Source organism: Neoarius graeffei, chromosome 12 (assembly GCF_027579695.1).
Source record: "Neoarius graeffei isolate fNeoGra1 chromosome 12, fNeoGra1.pri, whole genome shotgun sequence".
NCBI classification, from domain to species: Eukaryota; Metazoa; Chordata; class Actinopteri; order Siluriformes; family Ariidae; genus Neoarius; species Neoarius graeffei.
In genome coordinates, this window is record NC_083580.1 from 75185247 (window position 1) to 75206600 (window position 21354).

The 21354-nt window shown below is 43.5% G+C and overlaps 1 protein-coding gene across 2 annotated transcripts in view; it reads left to right on the forward strand.

Moving 5' to 3' along the window:
- Window positions 1–21354, forward strand: part of LOC132895634 (mediator of RNA polymerase II transcription subunit 31-like) — a 110667-nt gene that overhangs the window by 18743 nt on the left and 70570 nt on the right. The window contains exon 4 of one of the 2 annotated variants that reach the window (XM_060936416.1): window positions 51–4609. The exons of the other annotated variant lie outside the window; for it this stretch is intronic. Within the exon in view, the coding sequence (XP_060792399.1) occupies window positions 51–267 (217 nt within the window). The 3' untranslated portion in view covers window positions 268–4609. Of the gene's footprint in view, window positions 1–50; window positions 4610–21354 lie in introns of those variants that run through there. 2 annotated transcript variants of the gene reach the window in all.

Consider the following 21354-nt stretch of genomic DNA (forward strand, 5'->3'; position numbering starts at 1 on the left):
TCTGTGAAACTAGTATGAAAGTATCCCAATCTGCTGTCTTTTACACATAGATATCCTCATTGCCTGCACATGTTGGAGCTGTTACAGTACGAGCATTTCCGGAAGGAGCTGGTGAACGCCCAGTGTGCCAAATTCATAGACGAGCAGCAGATCCTGCACTGGCAGCATTACTCACGCAAGCGCACACGTCTTCAGCAGGCCCTCGCTGAGCAGCAACAGCAGCAGCAGCAGACGGCGCCACACGGCAACAACACTGCCACAAAATGAAGCCCGAGCTGATACACACCAGCTAGTGAGGCGTACAGCATGTGCACGATACCTCAAGTCACAGTATCAAGAAACGAGTGTAAATATTGTACAATCCCCCCTGTGTGGTAACACTGAAAGTTGGACTGTTGAGTTTTGTAATTAAGAAAATCAGACTGGAACACACTGACAATTTCATCCACTTAGTTTTCTTTCAATGAAAAGTTAACAATGTAATGTATAAGCGTTTAACTTTTCTCATTGTCATCACGACGTCATGGGATTACAGTGTTCCAGCGTGATACTCTTAATAACAAAACTCAGAGTAATCCAGTGACATCATGATGACGATGAGAAAAGTTAAACGCTGATACATGTTGAGTTTTCGTTGAATTAATTATTTTCTAACCCCACTGTGGTCACGAATGAATATTTCATCAGTGCCAGAAAGTCTGATGACATGACACCAAATTCTGGTGAAACTTCTGTTTGTTTTGTTTTTTCCTCCCCCCCTTTTTTTTTTTTTTTTTTACATCAATTAAGATCAGCTCAGATATTATCACTCGAGTCACTTCTTTAATCATCTAATGTGAAGTTTATAACTGATGTCAGATTTGGTAATGGACATGAAAGTGTAGGTGTCATTATTTCTGTTTATCTTATTCGTTTTATAAAATAAAGACTTTCGTATGATGTTTCGTCTTAAATTCGGGTCTTTTTACACTCACTGCTGGCCACTTTAATAGGAACTTGTTCTTGATTCTAAGACTCCTGTTCTTTGCAGGAGTGGAACCCAATGTGGTCTTCTATTTTCTGTTGCATGTTGAGATGCTTTTCCGCTCACCATGGTTGTAAAGAGTAACTTTGAGTTACTATATCATACCTGCCAACCTGTACGCATATTGCGTAGCCGCTACGAATTTTTACCTCATTGTACGACTGTACGTTTTCACATTAAAAAGTACGCATATCGTCCGAACTTGCATTTCAGTCAAGTTCTCGCTGAAGTTGATACCGCTGATCTGTGAGAAAACTCAAAGCCAGAATGGAACGCTTTGCCCAATCCCCCCGCCCCTCTTCCAGAGCGTGTGGCTCCGCCCTCTTCACCCCTCCCCTTCCTCCTTCGCGTCGCTGACTTGAGTGCAGCGGTGCAGCCAGAGGTCAGGTGGCTAGAGCAAGTCGGGGATTGAAACATCGGTTAGAGAAGAGAGATTTCATCAATGGTGGTCAACAATCCATTCTGCAAAGATCACTGGAAAGGTAAAATAAAAACATTAGGTCAGCCCAATAAACCGACATTGTTAACCCCTCGTGAACGTTATACCAGGGCTTTCCACTAAAGCTAGCCGCACACTACGCCGATCCACGCGGTACCGAACCGACCCATTTCAGAGCCGACTCCCGACAGGGCACGCACATATCCCTGACTAACTCATGACTGTTGACGAGTGCAGTCGCGATTGAAGCGACACCAAACAAGATTATGCGAACTAAGCATCATAAACATTCCGCTAAATATCACGTGACAACTTAATAGCTTTGTGATTGGCTATTGGATATAGTTACTGTTAAATCCAACACTTGAAGATGCTACAGACTGAATTACAAATGACACAACATGGAATATGTAGCGCACTATCTAGGCTGCATGAGCTATTATTTCCAACCTTAAATAGTGCACTTATATAGGGGAGTTAAAGCGATTTGGAATTCAGCCACACAACTTGAGCAGAGTGGCTTTCCAGCCCACTGTATCTATGCATAAAGCTTCAGTCTATGGAATTGCAGTATATACCTGCATTAGGTGCTACCAACACGTATTTCTCGCGCTAGAAATTGTGTTTAATGATGTCACGTGTTATATGCGAAAGATATGATTGACTATTGCTAGCAACTCTCGCCGATCAGTCTGGCTCCCGATTAGTTTTTCGAATCGGCTGTGAGATGAGTCGGTACCATCGAAAACTAGTCTTTACGCCTGACTCGCGACTTCAGTTGGCTCGGTACGCTGAAAATCGGCGTAGTGTGCGGCTAGCTTAAGGCTCATACTAGCCATCCATGACAAATAAGTAGCCAGCCGGGGGAGTGTGTGTGAGGGAGAGAGAGCAGCCCCTCCCCTCTCTGCTCCCTGAGTGGAGCTCGTCGCCTTGGTAACGGTGCAGGTGCAGGGAAGAGACACAATATGACAAGCAAAGAGCGCTTTTTCTCAGAGTTTCCTCTCCTCGAACAACGCTGATTTACACGGAAATGAAAGGAGCTATTCACAAAATTCTTTCACATTGAGTGCTACAAGGCTCTTATGAACACATTGATGTAAGTTTTTTTGTCCCTAGTGTAAAAAATGTGGCCACTAGAGTGAGTTAAAAACAAGTGACATTTCTGATTTTGCAGTAAAAGCGCTGCCACGTTTATAATGGGAGTCTATGGGGCAGCGCCTGTCCTCTCCTTACTTTCAGGCTTCTCATTCAAAAACTGTAAATCCTATCGCTCAGGTAGACACATTGTGTGAATCAAGACAAGTGTGACTACAACTTTTGAGAAAATTATGTCTTTAGAGTGAAATTTGTGGCTGAAAACACAGTTTAAATGAGAAAGTTTGAGCTTTTTTTTTTCAAGCTCTCTACACTCTAACTTAATGAGCCCCACTGGTGTGTAACGCCATAGACACCCATTATAAAGTCTGAATTTCTCCAGAATTGCTCATGGTGTTTGATCTGTGACTGATGCACACAGGAGAATTTTGTCTCCGTTTTAAAGTTTTAATCATGTCTCTAGGTGAAAGACAAAATAAGCGTTCTCTCTGCTTCTGTTCCCTCCGATGTCTCCTCCGACGGCCCTGGCACACTACTGCCTCTGCCGAGTGCGCACGCACACACCGCATGTTGGGGCCGCAGATGAGTTACTCTCCCCTGATCAACGAAGTCGGCGGGGAATTTGTGGTTATTATTGGTACAAACAGCGCGAATCACAACTTAAATGAGTGCGGTTCAGTTTGACATTTATTGTCAGTCTGTTAGATAAACATTTAATTTTATTAAAATCGAAAATTAATATTTAGAGCCTGTGGGCTACAAAAATAATAGTCATTAAAGTAGCCGGCTGGACTTAATTGTGTAGTCGGCTGTATGGCCGGCAGGCGGCGCTTGTGGAAAGCCCTGGTTATACTCGTTCACCAACTCAATATGCTGCAATACTTCAGGCTTTCCCACATGCATATTTCAGACAAAAACTGAACATATGGAGCCCGAACCGAGCGCCAAACTTGTTCAGAAACCCCAAAGATTTCTGGAAAGCTATCGGGAGAGGTGGCCTTGTCTCACACGGTCGCAGTTACCCAGCCACGCATTCTGCACGGTGTGCAAGATTGATATAGACATCAGTCACCAAGGCCCTGTGATGACCTGGCGACTTGTCCAGGGTGTACCCTGCCTTTCGCCCGTAGTCAGCTGGGATAGGCTCCAGCTTGCCTGCGACCCTGTAGAAGGATAAAGCGGCTAGAGATAATGAGATGAGATGAGATGAGATCAGTCACCAAGAAGCAACAGGTATGCTAATGCCGTCCCACACACGCCCGTTAATAAGAAGTTTTAGCTAAGTGGAAGGCAGTGCGTAACACTTTTACTGTTATGCACGGCCTTCCTATATTTGTAACAGAAACGGTTGTGTTTCACGTGTACTCAAGAGCTTCCTAGCCGTTATTTTGTGCATTTACAACACCAACAGTACAGGCTAGTTCTTCATTTAACTTCGAAGCCGTCACTCGAGGTTGCATATTCGATGCGGTAACCAACGAAACCTGATTACAATTCCTCTCATGCTCTCATTGAATCACTATGATAAGTACCACTTTATTGATGTGCTCAACAAAACGTAGCGTGTTGTATATCTTAAGGGCAGTTGGTAACTTCTGTCAATGGTAGTCTAGGAATGTTTGCAGATGATGTGAAGTCGAAAATTGGTCATCCCTCTTATGAAAAAACCTGCGTGGTATTGCAGTATCAAATGCTTTTTTCTACAGTATTACTGCAGTAAATGCAATATTTCAAATGCAAATGCAATAGTTTGCACATGAAAAAGGCATACTACAAAATACTGCAGTGTACTGTATAATGCAATATTTTGGACATGTGTGTGTGGGGGGTCTGCACAGTGCAGGAAAAAAAAGTCAGTTTCCCATTTATACACTGCATTTTTTTCCCATAAGGGCCTTACAAAAGCCTGGGTCTGTAATGTTTGTTGTGCTTTTCAAAACGGAAGGAAGTTCCCAAGAGCCATCAATAACAGTTTCCCAAAGTCTATCAATAGGAATGTTTTACAAAACTGGACTATGTTCCCAAGGTCAATCAATAAAACTGAATTGAAAGTGTGTTTTTGGTCTGCTGATTATGGTCTGTGGGGGTGCATGCGCGCCAGGTTGGGGTGAGGTTGACGCGGGGGGGGTACTCATGAAATTGTACTCATAAAATTTTTTCAAGGTTGGCAGGTATGCTATATCCTTCCTGGCAAGAAAGCTCGAGCCACCTCAAATTTGTCCATTTTTGTCTGAGCTCCCTTATCAACAAGGTGTTTGTTTCCATCCACAGAACTGATGCCCACTCACTCACTCACTCAGTGTGTTTTTGTTTTGGCACCATTCTGTCTGTGTAAACCCTACAGACTGTTGTGTGTGAAAACCCCAGGAAGGAGATCAGCAGTTTCTGAAATACTCAAACCAGCACCCATGCTACAGTGAAAGTAAGTCACACTTTCAGATCACAATTTTTCCCTTGCTGATGTTTGGATACTGTGAACATTAATTAACTGAAGCTCTTGATTTGTATCTGCATGATTTTTTTTTAAAAAACACATTGTGCTGCTGCTGTCAGGGAATCGGCTGATTAGATAACTCCATAAAACAAAACAGCACGTGGACGTGGGGTGTAATATTTATGAAAAGATGTGCTAGTCCGCTAGCAACTCAAACGCAGCTATGTATTTCAAAATGTATCTGTAGTTACTCCATTAACAACAGGTGGATGGGTGTTCCTAATAAAGTGGCTGGTGAGTATATTAATTTCAGAAAGGAATTTAAAGGTGCGATGTGTAGTTTCTGACGGTGTTTCCAAGCCTATAATAACAAAGACGACCTGGAACACTGATTTGAAATGGACCAGTCGAGTAGATTTGGCTTTTTTCTTCTCCCCCCAAATTTTTTTTTTTTTTTTGGTATGCTTTTCAGGCCCTGAATTGGCTTCGTCACCTCACAGCTCAGCTCTGCTCTACTCATTCAAAGCACCTTGCAAGGATTTCATGTTTCAGTGGATGGAATCAAGCTGGTTGGGTTGAAAAGGGAAGACTTTAAAATGATTTTATAACAATTTAAGGATATTTGCCTTTCACCTCTCTGGCTCTAAAAATTACACATGGCACCTTTTAATTAATAACTCAAACAAGGTAAGTGTGATCCATTTGTGCCCTTGTGAACTGGGATTCAGCAACCCTCTGTGATGGATTCGCTTCACATCCAGGACAAATGACGGCGCGCACAGACGCAGCGGCTAGGAGCTAATACAGCTGGCATAGTTTTTGCACTTTATTGGTGGTACTGTGTATTAGGGCTGAACGATCTATCGTTTTCAACTAAAAATCGTGATCTCAGACAACACGATTTTGGGATCGTCAAAGCCGCGTTTTTTCTCAGTGCTCCTAATATGACCCATGTTTTGTTTCGTCAATAAACTGTTCTCGTTTTTTACACTACAGACAAAAAAATTACATCTATGTGTTCAGGAAAGCCTTGTGGCACTCAGTGTGAAAGAATTTTGTGAATATCTCCTTCCGTTTTCGTGTAAATCCCCGTTGTTTGGAGGGAGCACTCTGAGAAAATCCTTCACTTTCTGTGTCTCTGTGCTCAGCGCGTGGGTGGGGGAGGGACTGCTCACTCTCACACACACACACACACACACACACACAGGAGGGAGGGGCTGCTCGCTCTCAGAGAGACACAGGCTTGTAGCCTCATGGCAAATCATACATTCACACAGTGCAGCCCAGCTCCTGCAATAGCGACTGCTACGCGCACTGCATCACTCTCACAATTTCCCACAGGGGAATTGTTGGCTCTAGTTATAATTTATAATGCTTATGTACATTCTTTTACAAAAGTGCAATATTTTGATGCTGCTGAGCCATTGATCAACCTTTTTTATGTCTGATATGTTGTAGATGGGAAAAGTAAAAGAAGCAAAAGTTTACTTAAGAAAGATGGCTCTCTTTTTATTTTAAGTTATTATAACTTGTTCCTCAGGCACTCAATGTTAATAAACAGGCCTACATTTGAAATCTGTTGACCTCAGTTTTCATTCTTGCATTAGTTTTATGGAATTAATTGTATTAATTAATTTGCACTGAAACTCGATTTAAAGAAAAAAAAATCGTGGTTGAAATCGAAATCGCTATATCTGCCAGAAAAATCGCAATTCAATTTTTTCTTAAAATCATTCAGCCCTACTGTGTATTACTCTACAAGTTTTCGGGGCAGTGGCACTCCGATACAGCCGCTCTGAACTCCTTCAATTAAACACTGGAGCACACCACCTGTTAGCCGAGTATTATCCTCCTGAGATCACCAGACCATCTCCCGGGGACCCTGCAGTGGCAGGCCAGCAAAGGAGACGCTGTGAGCGGCAGCAGAAGAGGGGTAAGTGGGCTGGCGTATGGGCCACGCTAAAGGCTAATCCATTCAAACCACCGCTTCCTACCGTCTTTCTCTCTAATGCCCAGTTGATCCGTGGCAAGATGGATGAGATACGGCTACATATGGCAGCAAAAAGGACTATTTATAACTGTTGCTGTATGATTTTCACTGAAACCTGGCTGGACAGCAGCACTCCAGATGCTGCTATCGAGCTAGTGGGACATACCACCTACAGAGCCGACAGGACTGCGGACTCTGGCAAAAAGACCGGCGGGGGACTATGCATCTATATTAACAACTCTTGGTGCACCAACGTAACCGTAGTGAGTAAACTGTGCAGTCCAGAGGTAGAACTCATGTTGCTAAAGTGCAGACCATTTTACTTACTGAGGGAGTTCACTGCTGTTCACATCTGTGCTGTTTACATTCCACCAGATGCTAATGCTAAGCTAGTGCTAGCACAGGTTCACGACAGCATAAACAACAGTTTAGTAGCTCGTCCGGACAGTGTTTTTATAGCAGCTGGGGACTTTAACCATGCTGACTTGAAAACAGTTCTTCACAAGTTCCATCGTAATGTGAAACATGCTACTAGGGGAAATAAAATGCTGGACCAAGTGTATACTAATACAGCAGATGCATACAGGGCTCAGGCCTGCCCCCACCTGGGTCTGTCGGACCACCTTTCTCTGCTGTTACATCCATGGTACCACACCTAAGATCAAAAGTGCTGGGTCTATAACCAAAGCTATGAGAACATGGCCAGAGGGCGCCATCCCAATGCTGCAGGACTGTTTCCATCACACGGATTGGGATGTATTCAAAGGGCAGGGCACGGACACTCATGAATCCATGGATGAATACACCTCCACTGTCCTATGTTACATCAACTTCTGTGTGGATAACGTTACATCTTGGAAACATTTTCGTATGTATCTGAACAGGAAACCTTGGATGACACGCAGTGCAGAACAGCTGATCCGAACTTGGCACTTAGCTCTGGGGACCCTGGGGCATACAGCAGAGCCAGGGCTGCACTGAGGAAAGGTATCAATACTGCCAAACAACAACATAGGAGGCGTATTGAAGCCTGTTTCAACAACTCTATAAACCCCAGGCAGGTATGGGAGAGCATCAGGGCCATCACGGATTACAAGAGCAAAGCAACAGTAACATCTTCCTCAGCTGATGCCACCTTTGCTGAGTGTTTAAACTATTTTTATGCCCGCATTGACAGGGAAAACACAGACCCGGTGCTGCCCCCCCTCCCTTCCTCTGACCCTGCTCCAGTCTTGAGCTCTCATGAGGTGAGACATGTCCTCCGCAGCATCAACACCAGAAAAGCAGCCAGACCGGACTGTGCGCTGGGCCACGTGCTGAAAGATTGTGCTGCGGAGCTAACGGATGTCTTCACCTCCATTTACAATACATTGCTGTCCACATCATGGGTCCCCACCTGCTTTAAGGCAGCCACAATAGTTCCCATCCCCAAGCAGTCAAATGTCACATGTCTGAATGACTACAGACCTATGGCACTCACCTCCATTCCTGCCAAATGCCTTGAGAGACTGGTCATCAAACACATTAAAGGTGCAATACCACCAACACTTGACCCATACCAATTTGCGTACAAACAGAACAGGTCGACTGAGGATGCTATTGCCATCGTGCTCCATTCACTATTGGAGCATCTCGAGCAGAAGAACACCTATGTGAGGCTCCTCTTTGTCGATTTTAGCTTGGCCTTTAATACAATCCGGCCCTTCAAGCTCCAAGGCAAACTACTCCATCTTGGATTGAACATCTCAGTCAGTACGTTTACATGCACATCCAAATCGAGCTGCTGTCAGTAATCGAGCAAAGGGTCCCAGCAGGGGTGCCAGAGAAATCCAATCCTACATGCACACACAGAAATCGAGCTATTGTGTGAGGTACATTGTGCACCCGAGCCACAGGTGGCACTACACGCCCCATCGTGTTGGTACACTTCCGGTTGTCGTCATGAAGAAGAGCTATTCAAGAGTATAAACAAAGTTATCAGTTCCGTGTTCACAAGAAGAACGAGCTGATGAGCATGAAGCTGAATGAGCATGAACTCTGTCTCCTCATTGCTCCAGAAGTGCACGCTTCTGCTCGCCATTTTCTCTTCCTCCTGACCTCTTCTGCTGCTCGCTACTACTGCTGTTGTCATGCCGACCGAGGCTGTTGTGTTTCCCGCTTGTGGTCTCGTCACTCGTCACTTCCGGAAGGGGCAATGCTGAAGTAAGTAGCTCGACTACGTAGCTCGATAGGGTATACATGCACTAAGTAGCTCGGCAAAAATCGCATAATCTAGGTCGTGTTGCTTGATTATGAGAAATCAAGTTCGGTTCAATTTCAGCCTAGCTAAGGTGTTTCCATGCCATTTAGAACTTCGATTTCAGTCGAGCAACAGCAGAAATTCGATTTTCTCTATGTGCATGTAAACGCACAATGTGCAATTGGATTGTGGACTTTCTGACAAACCGAACACAGAGTGTGAGAGTAGACAAGCACACTTCCTCCACCCTGTCAATCAATATTGAGGCCCCCCCACGGGTGTGTGCTTAGACCTCTGCTCTACACCCTGTTCACACATGACTGCTCTGCTTCTTCTCTTTCCAATCTCATTGTTAAATTCGCTGACGACACCACAGTGCTCGGACTTATCAACAACAATAATGAGACGGATTACAGGGCTGAAGTGCAACATCTAGCGTCATGGTGTGTGGGTAATAATCTCATACTGAACATCAAGAAGACCAAGGAGATGATTGTGGACCCCCACAAGAAAAGACAAAACAACCACCCTCCACTCTCTATCGGTAATGAGGCGGTGGAGAGGGTGATGTACTTCAAATTCTTGGGAGTGACTATCATTGAGGACCTGTCCTGAGGTATCAACACCACCTCAGCGGTAGGAAAGGCCCAGCAACAGCTCTTCTACCTGAGGCAACTGAAGAATGCCAGGATCCAGAAACAGCTGATGGTGAACTTCTACAACTGTGCCATCAGCAGTGTTCTGACGTATGGTTTCCTTGTGTGGTTCTCTAGCTGCACTAAGGCCGAACAGCAGGCGCTCCAGCAGGTGGTAAAAACAGCAGGGAAAATCATGGGGACCACTCTACCAGAGATCAGTACCATCTACACCTCCCGCTGTCTGAAGAGAGTGTGTAACATCCTGCGTGACCAACACCACCCGGCCCATCACCTGTTCCACCTGCTGCCCTCAGGCAGAAGGTACAGGGCCTTACCAGTCAGAACAACCAGAATGGCCCAAAGCCTGTACCCTCAGGCAGTGAGGCTGCTGAACAGTGCCCCTCTCCCCTCCTCCCATGGACAGTAAACCACACCTCACCCTACAATAACTGTGAACTGGACTCTGCATTGCTGCAACATTACATTAACTCCACATCTGACCATGCTCTCTGTTTCTGGTGCCCCTGTTCTTGATCTGTTTTCTGATATACCTCTTGCTGCTATGACTATGATGGTTTACATTTCGTGCCTGCACTGGACTTTATTTATAATGGGTATTATGGGACTTTGCACTACTATGCACTTTTTACATTATGCACTTTTACACCTACTATGTATGGCTGGGTTGCTCCAATGGAATTTCATTGTTATTTATGACAATGACAAAAAGTGACTGATTGAAATTCTCGCTCTGTCTCACCTCCACACCCTGTTCCTGGAATCAGCTCCGGATCCACGGTGTCCCTGACTGCGAGTGAGCGAGTAACTCAACAACCTCTTACCTAAACCATGACTCATTTTCAGTAAAATTCAACAAATTCATGATCCGTTAGATTAGTTAATGGTTAAAAGCATGATGTTGCATGAACACAAATAACCAGAAAGCTCCTGCACTCAACTGGGTTGAGGTTTACACCACTGCTGTATTTTGCCTTTATTTGTAACTTCTTTATATAATACTAGCTTTCATTTTAAATTAAAAATATTTTTTGGTAAAAAATAATACTCAAAATAAAATTCAGCACTGAATAAAACAATCCATAATAAATAAATATTTAATAATGTATTAGGATGCAAGATGTTATATGAAATAAGAGATTAAAACACAAATGAGAACGTTATTTTATTGAATTGAAGTAGGTGTGGCCAAGTTTGAGCATCAAAAAGGATTGGCATCACATTCATAGACTGTATAAAATCAAGTTCAGTGATTTCTCAGCAGCTTTATTTAAGAAGAAACCTTTATTTGTCACATGCACACTTCAAGCACAGTGAAATTCATCCTCTGCATTTAACCCATCTGAAGCAGTGAACACATGCACACACACCCAGAGCAGTGGGCAGCCCCACACAGCGCCCACGATCAGTTGATGGCAGAATGGAAGGAGGCGGTTCTTCTGGGGAATGCACACACACCCATGGCCTCAAACCCATGTTTCAGTTTTCTGAAAAGATTAAATATTTGTTTCGTTTTAAATGTTTGCTTTGTTTGCCATCCAACCTGCAGAAGGCAAGGCAAGTTTATTTATATAGCACATTTCATACACAGTGGCAGTTCAATGTGCTTTACAGAAGTAAAAGCAAAAGAGTAAGCAATAGAAAATAAAATTACATAAAATAAATGGGGAAGAAAAATAAAAATTAAACAATAGTAGAAATAAAATAAAATGAAATAAAAGTTCAATTATAAAAAAACCAGCAGAATAAAATAAAATAAAAGTTAAGTAAAATTTAAAACATGGAGAGACTGTAAAAGTAAAGAGTTTAAAACATGTAGAGATGACAATATTAATAATTTAGCAGAAAGCATCTGAAAACAGCTTGGTCTTTAACCTAGATTTGAAGCTGCCAACAGCAGGAGCATTTTTGATATCCTCTGGCAGTTGGTTCTATAGCTGTACTGCATAGTAGCTAAAAGCTGCTTCACCACACTTTGTTTTAAGAACAGGTTTTAACAGTAAATTTTTCTGCTGCGATCTGGTAGATCTGATTGGGTTAGGCTGCTGCAACATATCAGAGAGGTAATTGGGCCCTGTACCATTTAGAGATTTGTACACCAGCAGCAATGCTTTAAAGTCAATTCTGTAGCTTACTGGAAGCCAGTGAAGGGACCTTAGAATTGGAGTAATGTGCTCTGTTCTTTGTGTTCGTGTGAGAACCCTAGCTGCTGCATTTTGAACCAGCTGAAGTCGTTTGATGGTCTTTTTTGGCAGGCCTGTGAAAAGGCCATTGCAGTAAATCAACCCTACTAGAGATGAAGGCATGTATAAGTTTTTCCAGATCATTTTTTGACATAAGTCCTCTTAGTTTGGAAATGTTTTTTAGGTGATAAAATGCCGTTTTAGTGATTGCTTTCATGTGACTGTCAAAGTTTAGCTCGCTGTCAATGAAAACACAAATTTTTAACCATTTCTTTTGTTTTAATCCCCTTTGTGTCAAGAATAGTGCTAATCCTGAGTCTTTCATCTTTTTTTCCCAATAGAATTACTTATATTTTATCTGTGTTCAGCTGAAGAAAATTTTGTGACATCCAGCTATTGATTTGATCGATACACTGATAGAGACATTCAAGGGGGGTATAATCATTAGGTGATAGAGCAAGATAAATTTGGGTGTCATCTGCATAGCAGTGATATAAAATTAAATTGTTCTTGATAATTTGTCCAAGTGGGAGCATATAAAGATTGAATAGTAATGGTCCAAGGATCGACCCCTGGGGGACACCACAGGTCAAGGACATTGATGTTGAGGTACAATTTCCCATGGTAACAAAGAAGCTTCTAAGTATGATTTTAACCAATTGATAACTTTACCAGTCAACCCAACCCAGTGTTCAAGTCGATATAGCAGTATGTTGTGATCAACAGTATCAAAAGCTGCACTGAGGTCCAGTAACACCAGGACCAATGTTTTGCCTGCATCAGTATTAAGACGTATGTCATTTATAACTTTAATCAGCGCTGTTTCAGTGCTATGATTGGCACGAAATCCTGACTGAAAGTTATCAAAACAGCTGTTTGATATCAAGAAGGCAGTTAATCGATTGAAGACAATTTTTTCAAGAATTTTCCCGATGAATGGTAGATTTGATATTGGCCTGTAGTTGTTCAATACTGAAGCATCCAGATTATTCTTTTTAAGTAGGAGCTTTACAACGGCTTTTTTCAGGGACACAGGAACAATGCCAGTCTCTAGGGATGTATTTATGATCTGAAGCACATCTGTAATTATGAGGTGAAGAACAGACTTTGAAAAGTTGGTGGGCAGAATGTCCAATTCAGATGTTGAGGAACTGAGATTTTGTACAGTTTTTTTCAAGAGTCTCATAATCAATTAAACAAAATTCTGACATTGTGTTGAAGTTATCTATCTGTGTCATTGGTGATTGCAGTTTTTCAATTTTTTGCAATTGAGACATGAGAAATATTCTGCCGTATTTGATCAATTTTACCTTTGAAGAAGGATGCAAACTCATTGCATTTATTAACTGAGAGAAGTTCAGGTGCTAATTGTGGTGGGGGATTAGTTAGCTTCTCTACTGTTGAAAATAGCACACGGGTATTGTTCATATTCCTGTTGATGATGTTGGAGAAGAAAGACTGTCTTGCTTTACGAATTTCATAATTATATTTACAAAGCATCTCTTTATGGATTTGATAATGGATGTGAAGTTTAGATTTGCGCCATTTTCTTTCAGTCTTTCTACATTCTCTCTTTAGCAATTTAACAGCTGGGTATTGCTTCCATGGTGCTTTCTGCTTATCATTGACTCTGTTGATTTTGAATGGAGCAATATCATCCATAATTTGGGTCATATTTAAATTAAAAATTTCCAGTAAGTCATCTACAGAGTCTGACATTTTGGTTGAGATCCGAGAGAGATCTTGCTCAAAGAGAACACCTGTTGTCATTTATGACTCTCCTATCCATAGTCGTTGAGCTGTTCTGAATGTGAGGGGACATAGAAACATCAGAGAAAACACAGAAATGATCAGATAAGGCCAGGTCAACAACAGTAGTAGAAACAGTAAGACCCTTTGTGATAACGAGGTCAAGGGTATGACCACGAGAGTGGGTCGGCCCCTGTACATGTTGTACTAGGTTGAAGTTGTCAATAAGTACAAGTAGTTCTCTGGCATAAGTGTTTTCAGGATTATCTACATGCAAGTTAAAATCCCCAGATATAATAAGACAGTCAAACTCTAAGCAAATGACTGACAACAGTTCACCAAACTCTTCCAGAAAAACTTTGGCTGAATGTCTCGGAGGCCTGTAAATAGTTAATAACAATATGTTAGGAGAGCATGTAACAAGTGCACATAAGTGTTCAAAGGATGTAAATTACCAGTCATACACACCGCCTAGTGGCCAGTGTTAGTAATTACCAGTCATACACACCACCTATGTAGTGGTTAGCGCTGTCGCCTCACAGCAAGAAGGTCCGGGTTCGAGCCCCGTGGCCAGCGAGGGCCTTTCTGTGCGGAGTTTGCATGTTCTCCCCATGTCCGTGTGGGTTTCCTCCGGGTGCTCTGGTTTCCCCCACAGTCCAAAGACATGCAGGTTAGGTTAACTGGTGACTCTAAATTGACCGTAGGTGTGAATGAGAGTGTGAATGGTTGTCTTTGTCTATGGGTCAGCCCTGTGATGACCTGGTGACTTGTCCAGCGTGTACCCCGCCTTTCACCCGTAGTCAGCTGGGATAGGCTCCAGCTTGCCTGCGACCCTGTAGAACAGGATAAAGCAGCTAGAGATAATGAGATGAGATGAGACACACCGTCTAGCGGCCAGTGTTAGTAATTACCAGTCATACACACCGCCTAGTGGCCAGTGTTAGTAATTACCAGTCATACACACTGCCTAGTGGCCAGTGTTAGTAATTACCAGTCATACACACCACCTAGTGGCCAGTGTTAGTAATTACCAGTCATACACACCGCCTAGCCCTGTGATGACCTGGCGACTTGTCAAGGGTGTACCCCGCCTTTCACCTGTAGTCAGCTCAGATAGGCTCCAGGTTGCCTGCGACCCTGTAGAACAGGATAATGAGATGAGATGAGACACACCGCCGAGTGGCCAGTGTTCGTAATTACCAGTCATACACACCACCTAGTGGTCAGTGTTAGTAATTACCAGTCATGCACACAGCCTCGTGGCCAGTGTTAGTAATTACCAGTCATACACACCGCCTAGGCCTGTGAATGACCTGGCAACTTGTCAAGGGTGTACCCTGCCTTTCACCTGTAGTTAGCTCGGATAGGCTCCAGGTTGCCTGCGACCCTGTAGAACAGGATAAAGCGGCTAGAGATAATGAGATGAGATGAGATGACACACTGCCTAGTGGCCAGTGTTAGTAATTACCAGTCATACACACCGCCCAGTGTTAGTAATTACCAGTCCAGCTTGCGTGCGACCCTGTAGGACAGGATAAAGCGGCTAGAGATGAGATGAGATGAGACCGCCTAGTGGCCAGTGTTAGTAATTACCAGTCATACACACCGCCTAGTGGCCAGTGCTTGCCAGTAAAGAAATAAAACAAAAGAGACTGGCTATGATGCAAGAAAATTCTACAACCCAGAAACAGATGGGAGCTCCGCTTTTAGGCAGTGCCTAAATCTATATACACTTGTCAAAATAACAGTACAACTGATATCTTCTTAATGTCAGGGTGTCCAGCCTCGGCACCCTCTCTATCACAAAACACTGTCTCTGCATGGACAGTTACTAACCTTGAAAATAGAACATTAACAACATTCTTAAACAAGAGACACAGTGTCTGACCTTCTAAGTATCTAAGAGACACAAGTTCTCTAAAAAATTATGTTCTTCCCCTACACAGTGTCTTTCAAAACTTGCCTTCCTAAAGATCACTAAAAGCATAAGAATAAATAAAAAAAATTAGATTTTCCTCTACAAAGGTCAGTTTGCCTGAATAAACTCTCTTTGAGCTTTTATATTCATCTGTCACCTGCATTCCTGACAGATGAGCAGTGCACTTTAAGTCAAAGCAAGAAAATTATTATTATTATTATTATTATTATTAGTAGTAGTTGTTGTTTTTTTATTATTATTATTATTATTAGTAGTAGTAGTAGTAGTAAAGTAGATGGGGCTTGTCAGCCTTGGAAGGCAATCCATCTAGGGGAAGGAAAACCCTGATCCCAAATCTCCACTGCCTTGTGGCCATACTCTCTCATGGGAAAAGCTTTGGGAATCAACCCTGAGGAAAAATCTGGAGCCGGAGTCCCTAAGGCAGTCCGTGGCTGTGTACAGTAACGTTCTAGCAACTCCTGTGACGGCACTGGAACCATGTGTATTGGTGTTCACCTTTCCATTGGAGTATTTCAGTGACATGGAGAGGGGGGACCTGCTGCATGGGTAACAGCTTGCCCTCCATATCAACCTACCCAGGCTTTGCACACTGGAGAGGACACTCCAGTTTCGCTATGCAGCGTCAACAAAACATGGGAAGCAGCAGTCTACCGGTTAGAAGTCTCGCAGCTCGATTGGCGTAGAGCTAGGTACCAGGGGCTGCTTCCAATGGTCGGAGAGGTCATTGTGCCTCATTGGGCAGCTACCACCCACCTCAAGCTGGGCAATCCCCAGCCAATAGGGTGCTGCCCCGCCATGGTCCGTTAACCTCACTGGGTGTGTGGGGTCTAGGGTGAAAACCGACAAGCAGATCAACAACAGTGCACCAGGCAACAACAAAAAGAAGAAAACACCTGCCCTTAAATTGGGCACCTGGAATGTGCAAACAATGACACCAAGTTTCTCTGATGACCTGGAGGAAATAAGTGATGATCGCAAGACACCAGTCATCGACATGGAACTGAGCAGACTGCAGATGGACATTGTAGCCCTGCAAGAGACCAGGCTTTCAGGGTCAGGATCAGTGAGGGAGAGAGACTTTACCTTTTTCTGGCAGGGGAAACCAGCAGATGAGACCAGGGAGCACGGAGTTGAGTTCGCCATTAGAAACAACCTGTTAGGAGCCATCGTCCCACCAACAGAGCAAATCTTGTCATTGTAGTTCAACACCCCAGCTGGACCAGCCAGACTAATCAGTGTCTGTGCTCCAACTTTGATATCCTCAGCAGAAGATAATGACAGGTTCTACAACGATCCTAGTACCACCATTAGCAGAATCCCTGAAAGAGAGCTACTGTTCATCCTAGGTGACTTCAACACCAGAGTGGGTGCTGACCACAACTCCTGGCCCACATGTTTGGGAAGGTTCGGCACCAGGAAGACAAATGAAAATTGTCAACGAGTGTTATTCTCGGGATGATACTTGGGATGACATTGATATTGGCTGTCTAAAAATCGTACATACTACTAGTATCAGGTATGATCTCCAGCCCTCCAGGGATGGGGGAAGTACTCTTTGTTGATGGTTCTTGTTCTAAACGGTTCTTGTTTTATAATTTATGATATTTATCATACGTCTGTGGTTATTCTGTGTGTTCAATCAATATCAGCCTGATATTCTGCATGAGACATACGCTCTTCCTTTCTCATTTGATTGTTGTCATCTTGATTGTGGACAAATTCTCTAAATGGGTAGAAGTTTTTCCATGTTTTCGAGAGAACACGAAGGTAGTTACTCGTTTTAATACCTAGTTATAATAATAATAATAATAATAATGATACATTTTATTTATAAGTGCCTTTCAAGGTACCTAAGGACACTGGACAGTAAAATAAGAAAAACAAACAATAAAAGCAGAACAATAAAATAACAAAATAATAAGAAATCAGTAATAATTATTGTTATAGTTATGGGGTTTCAAATGCCATAGACTCAGACAAGGGTACCCGTTTTACCTCAAAACCTTTGTAAGTATCTCTAAACTAAACTGGTGTTTTCACATTCCTCAATCCTCTGGTATCATAGAACGTACTAATCGAACATTGAAAGACAAATTAATTAAGGTCATGCAGGACACAGGTTTGGTTCTGTAATCCATAATTCATTCTGGCTGAAATTCGTGTGACACCAAGAAATTATTTTTGGAAGACCTTTCCCTCTCCCTTGGAAGAAGGGAACTCCGGCTCCGGGTACCTCTGATTTGAAAATGCATATGGATGAGTATTCTGCAGCCCTTGTAGATAAGTTGCATAAAATTTGTACCAAGGTCAATAATACAATATTATCTCCACCACACACCCCTTCCAAGTTGGAGACAAGTGCTGGTGTGACTTTTTAAAGTAATGATTTGGACAATTGGGAAAACAATATAATTGGCCTGCAGACATAGTCGCCATTACTTCTACTGCTGTTTTAACTGATCTTTTTCCACAGTGGATCCATGCCACGCGATTGAAGAAGGCTCCATAACAAAGTTGTGTTACAATGACAAGTTTGCTACTAATGTTTTCTCTGTGTCCCGAGAATCTCTGTTCTCTCTCTCTGTCTTTCTATTTCTGAGCTCTACACAGATTCGACTGAGAATCCTCAAGACGTTGTGAGCAAAGAGGGGAAGAGATCTTGTGCCCCGTTTGGAACCAATCATCCTCACTACAACCATGACAGTCCTCATCACGGGTTTCGTGACTTCATTGTTGCTCGGGGCAGGGCTACCCGCCCGAGCCTTCGTGACTGCTTCATCTTCGCTCGGGGCAGGGTTACCCGCCCGAGCCTTCTGGACCACTTCATTGCTTGGGGCAGGGTTACCCGCTCGAGCTGGACATCATTGCTCGGAGCAGAGTTACCCGCTCGAGCTGGACTTCGAGACATCTTTTGGCAATTCGCTAACTGGACTGAACAAGCGCACACCACACGAATGTGTTATGTCTGTCATCTGATGCCGTCTTCTACTATTATTACACATCTCTATGCTCTGAAACTCTATTCTTACAGGACTCTTTTCTCACTATAGGTCGATATGCCTTCTAATTTCATTTTTCCCCCTCACTGTTTTAGAACAAATTACTCTGAAGGAAGTAGCGTGTATTTGGGATGAATTAAGAAGTTTTGAGTTTCTCTAAGCTCCGGTGAGGTGGGACGAGGGCTGATCGGGCATGCCCGCCCTCTGAGCACCAATATACGTCAAGAAGGGCAAAGATTAACTCAAGATTAATTCTCAATGTAATCACATATATGATCATGAGGTGATAATATATGGTCCTAGGATTTGATAATAGTGATACTATTATCAAAGGGGGGGATTGTTAGGTTTATATAAGTATTATTCTTGACCAAGAAGGCAGTAATTTATTAAAATGGTGACAAAATTAAGGATTAACTTCGGTTCAGTTAAAATGACCTTCTGTCTCGGCTGGACATTGTTTGGGAACATTTTGTTTATTTTGATGTGAGATGTTTTTTGTATAATTGTCTTTGTTTAGGTTTGTTCTTATTTACTTATAACATATCTTTGTTCAAGGGGCGGCACGGTGGTGTAGTGGTTAGCGCTGTCGCCTCGCAGCAAGAAGGTCCTGGGTTCGAACCCCGGGTCCGGCGAGGGCCTTTCTGTGTGGAGTTTGCATGTTCTCCCCGTGTCCGCGTGGGTTTCCTCCGGGTGCTTCGGTTTCCCCCACAGTCCAAAGACATGCAGGTTAGGTTAACTGGTGACTCTAAATTGACCGTAGGTATGAATGTGAGTGTGAATGGTTGTCTGTGTCTATGTGTCAGCCCTGTGATGACCTGGCGACTTGTCCAGGGTGTACCCCGCCTTTCGCCCGTAGTCAGCTGGGATAGGCTCCAGCTTGCCTGCGACCCTGTAGAAGGATAAAGCGGCTAGAGATAATGAGATGAGATGAGATATCTTTGTTGAAAGATTCCGTATGTGCGTAAGCAATGTTTGTACCTTGCTATCATGTCATATGATCAGATATGTTATTATGTTATGATTATTTGACCTGCCCCAAGATCAAAATGATGTCACTTACTCACACCCTCCCATAGACACACACACACACTTCTCTGAGGTCACATACAGACACAATAGCCATTTGGAGAGATTATGATTTGTTATAAAAGGTTTTTGTAATCTTTGATCTTTGGCGAGAATACTGTGATTAAACAGCAGTGAAACCGATCTCTGGTTCTCTGTTTTTTTGCGGTGTTCCGTCCCAGACGTCTGGGTGGTACGAGGGCGGGGGTCCCGAGAAATAAGTTGACCGATTGACCGTTTCAGACTGGGTTAAACCCCAACAATGAGTGCTGGAGCTATGCTGTCATCATGGTCTGTGTGTCAGCAACATGTTCTTCAACACCAAGTCCCAACACTGAGTTTCCTGGAGACACCTGCAGTCCAAACGCTGGCACCAACTTAACCTGATCTTCACAAGATGTTCCAGTTTACCGAGTGTCAAGCGGACACGAAGCTACCAGAGCGCTGACTGCGACACTGACCACTCCCTAGTGTGTAGCAAGGTGAAACTGCATGCAAATAAATTGTACCACACACAAAAGGAGGGCAGACCTAGGATTGACACCACCAAGATGCGAGACAAGGGGAAAGTGGAGGAGTTTGTAGGCACTCTAGAAGAATCTCTCCCTGGCCCAACCAGTGCAACTGCATGAGAAAGATGAGAGCACTTCCAAGATGCTGTGTACAATGCCACCATGTCCACCTTTGGCAAGAAGACCAGCAAGTCAACTGATTGGTTTGAGGCTCACTCCATAGAAATGACACCAGTCATCGAGGAGAAGAGAAATGCCCTGGCAGCATACAAGCCTGTCCTAGTGAACGTAACCTGCAGATCCTCCAGGCCGCACACAGCAAAGTCCAGCAGAGCGCCAGGCATTGTGCCAACGACTATTGACTTCAGCTGTGGACCCAGATACAGATCGCAGACCAGATACAGATGATGGCATCAAACAAGCACTGGGACCAACACAGAAGAAAATTGCACCTCTCAAGTCCGCAAAGGGTGACATAATCGAGGACCGGGCAAAACAGATGGAGCATTGGGTACAGCATTATTTCAAGCTGTATGCCAGAAAAAACATAGTTGCTGAAGATGCCCTGAATGCCATTGAGTGCCTCCCCGAGTTGGAAGAGCTCGACAGAGAACCAACTCTTGAAGAACTCAGCGAAGCCCTGGACTCCACTGCCTCTGGCAAAGCTTCTGGGAAAGATGGACTACCAGCTGACATCTTGAAATGCTGCAAAGGAACCCTCATTAGTGAGCTGCACAAAATCCTCTACCTTTGTTGGAGAGAAGGTGCTGTTTCACAAGACACGGGGTATGCCAACATTGTCACATTGTACAAAAACAAAGGTGACAGGAGTGACTGCAATAACTACTGCGGTATCTCCCTTCTCAACATTGTCAGGAAGGTCTTTGCTCAGGTTGTATTGAAGAGGCTCCAAGTTCTTGCAGAAAGAGTCTACCCAGAATCACAGTGCGGTTTCCAAGCCAACAGATCCACCATTGACATGATCATCTCCATCAGACACTTGCAGGAGAAATGCAGACAGCAAAGG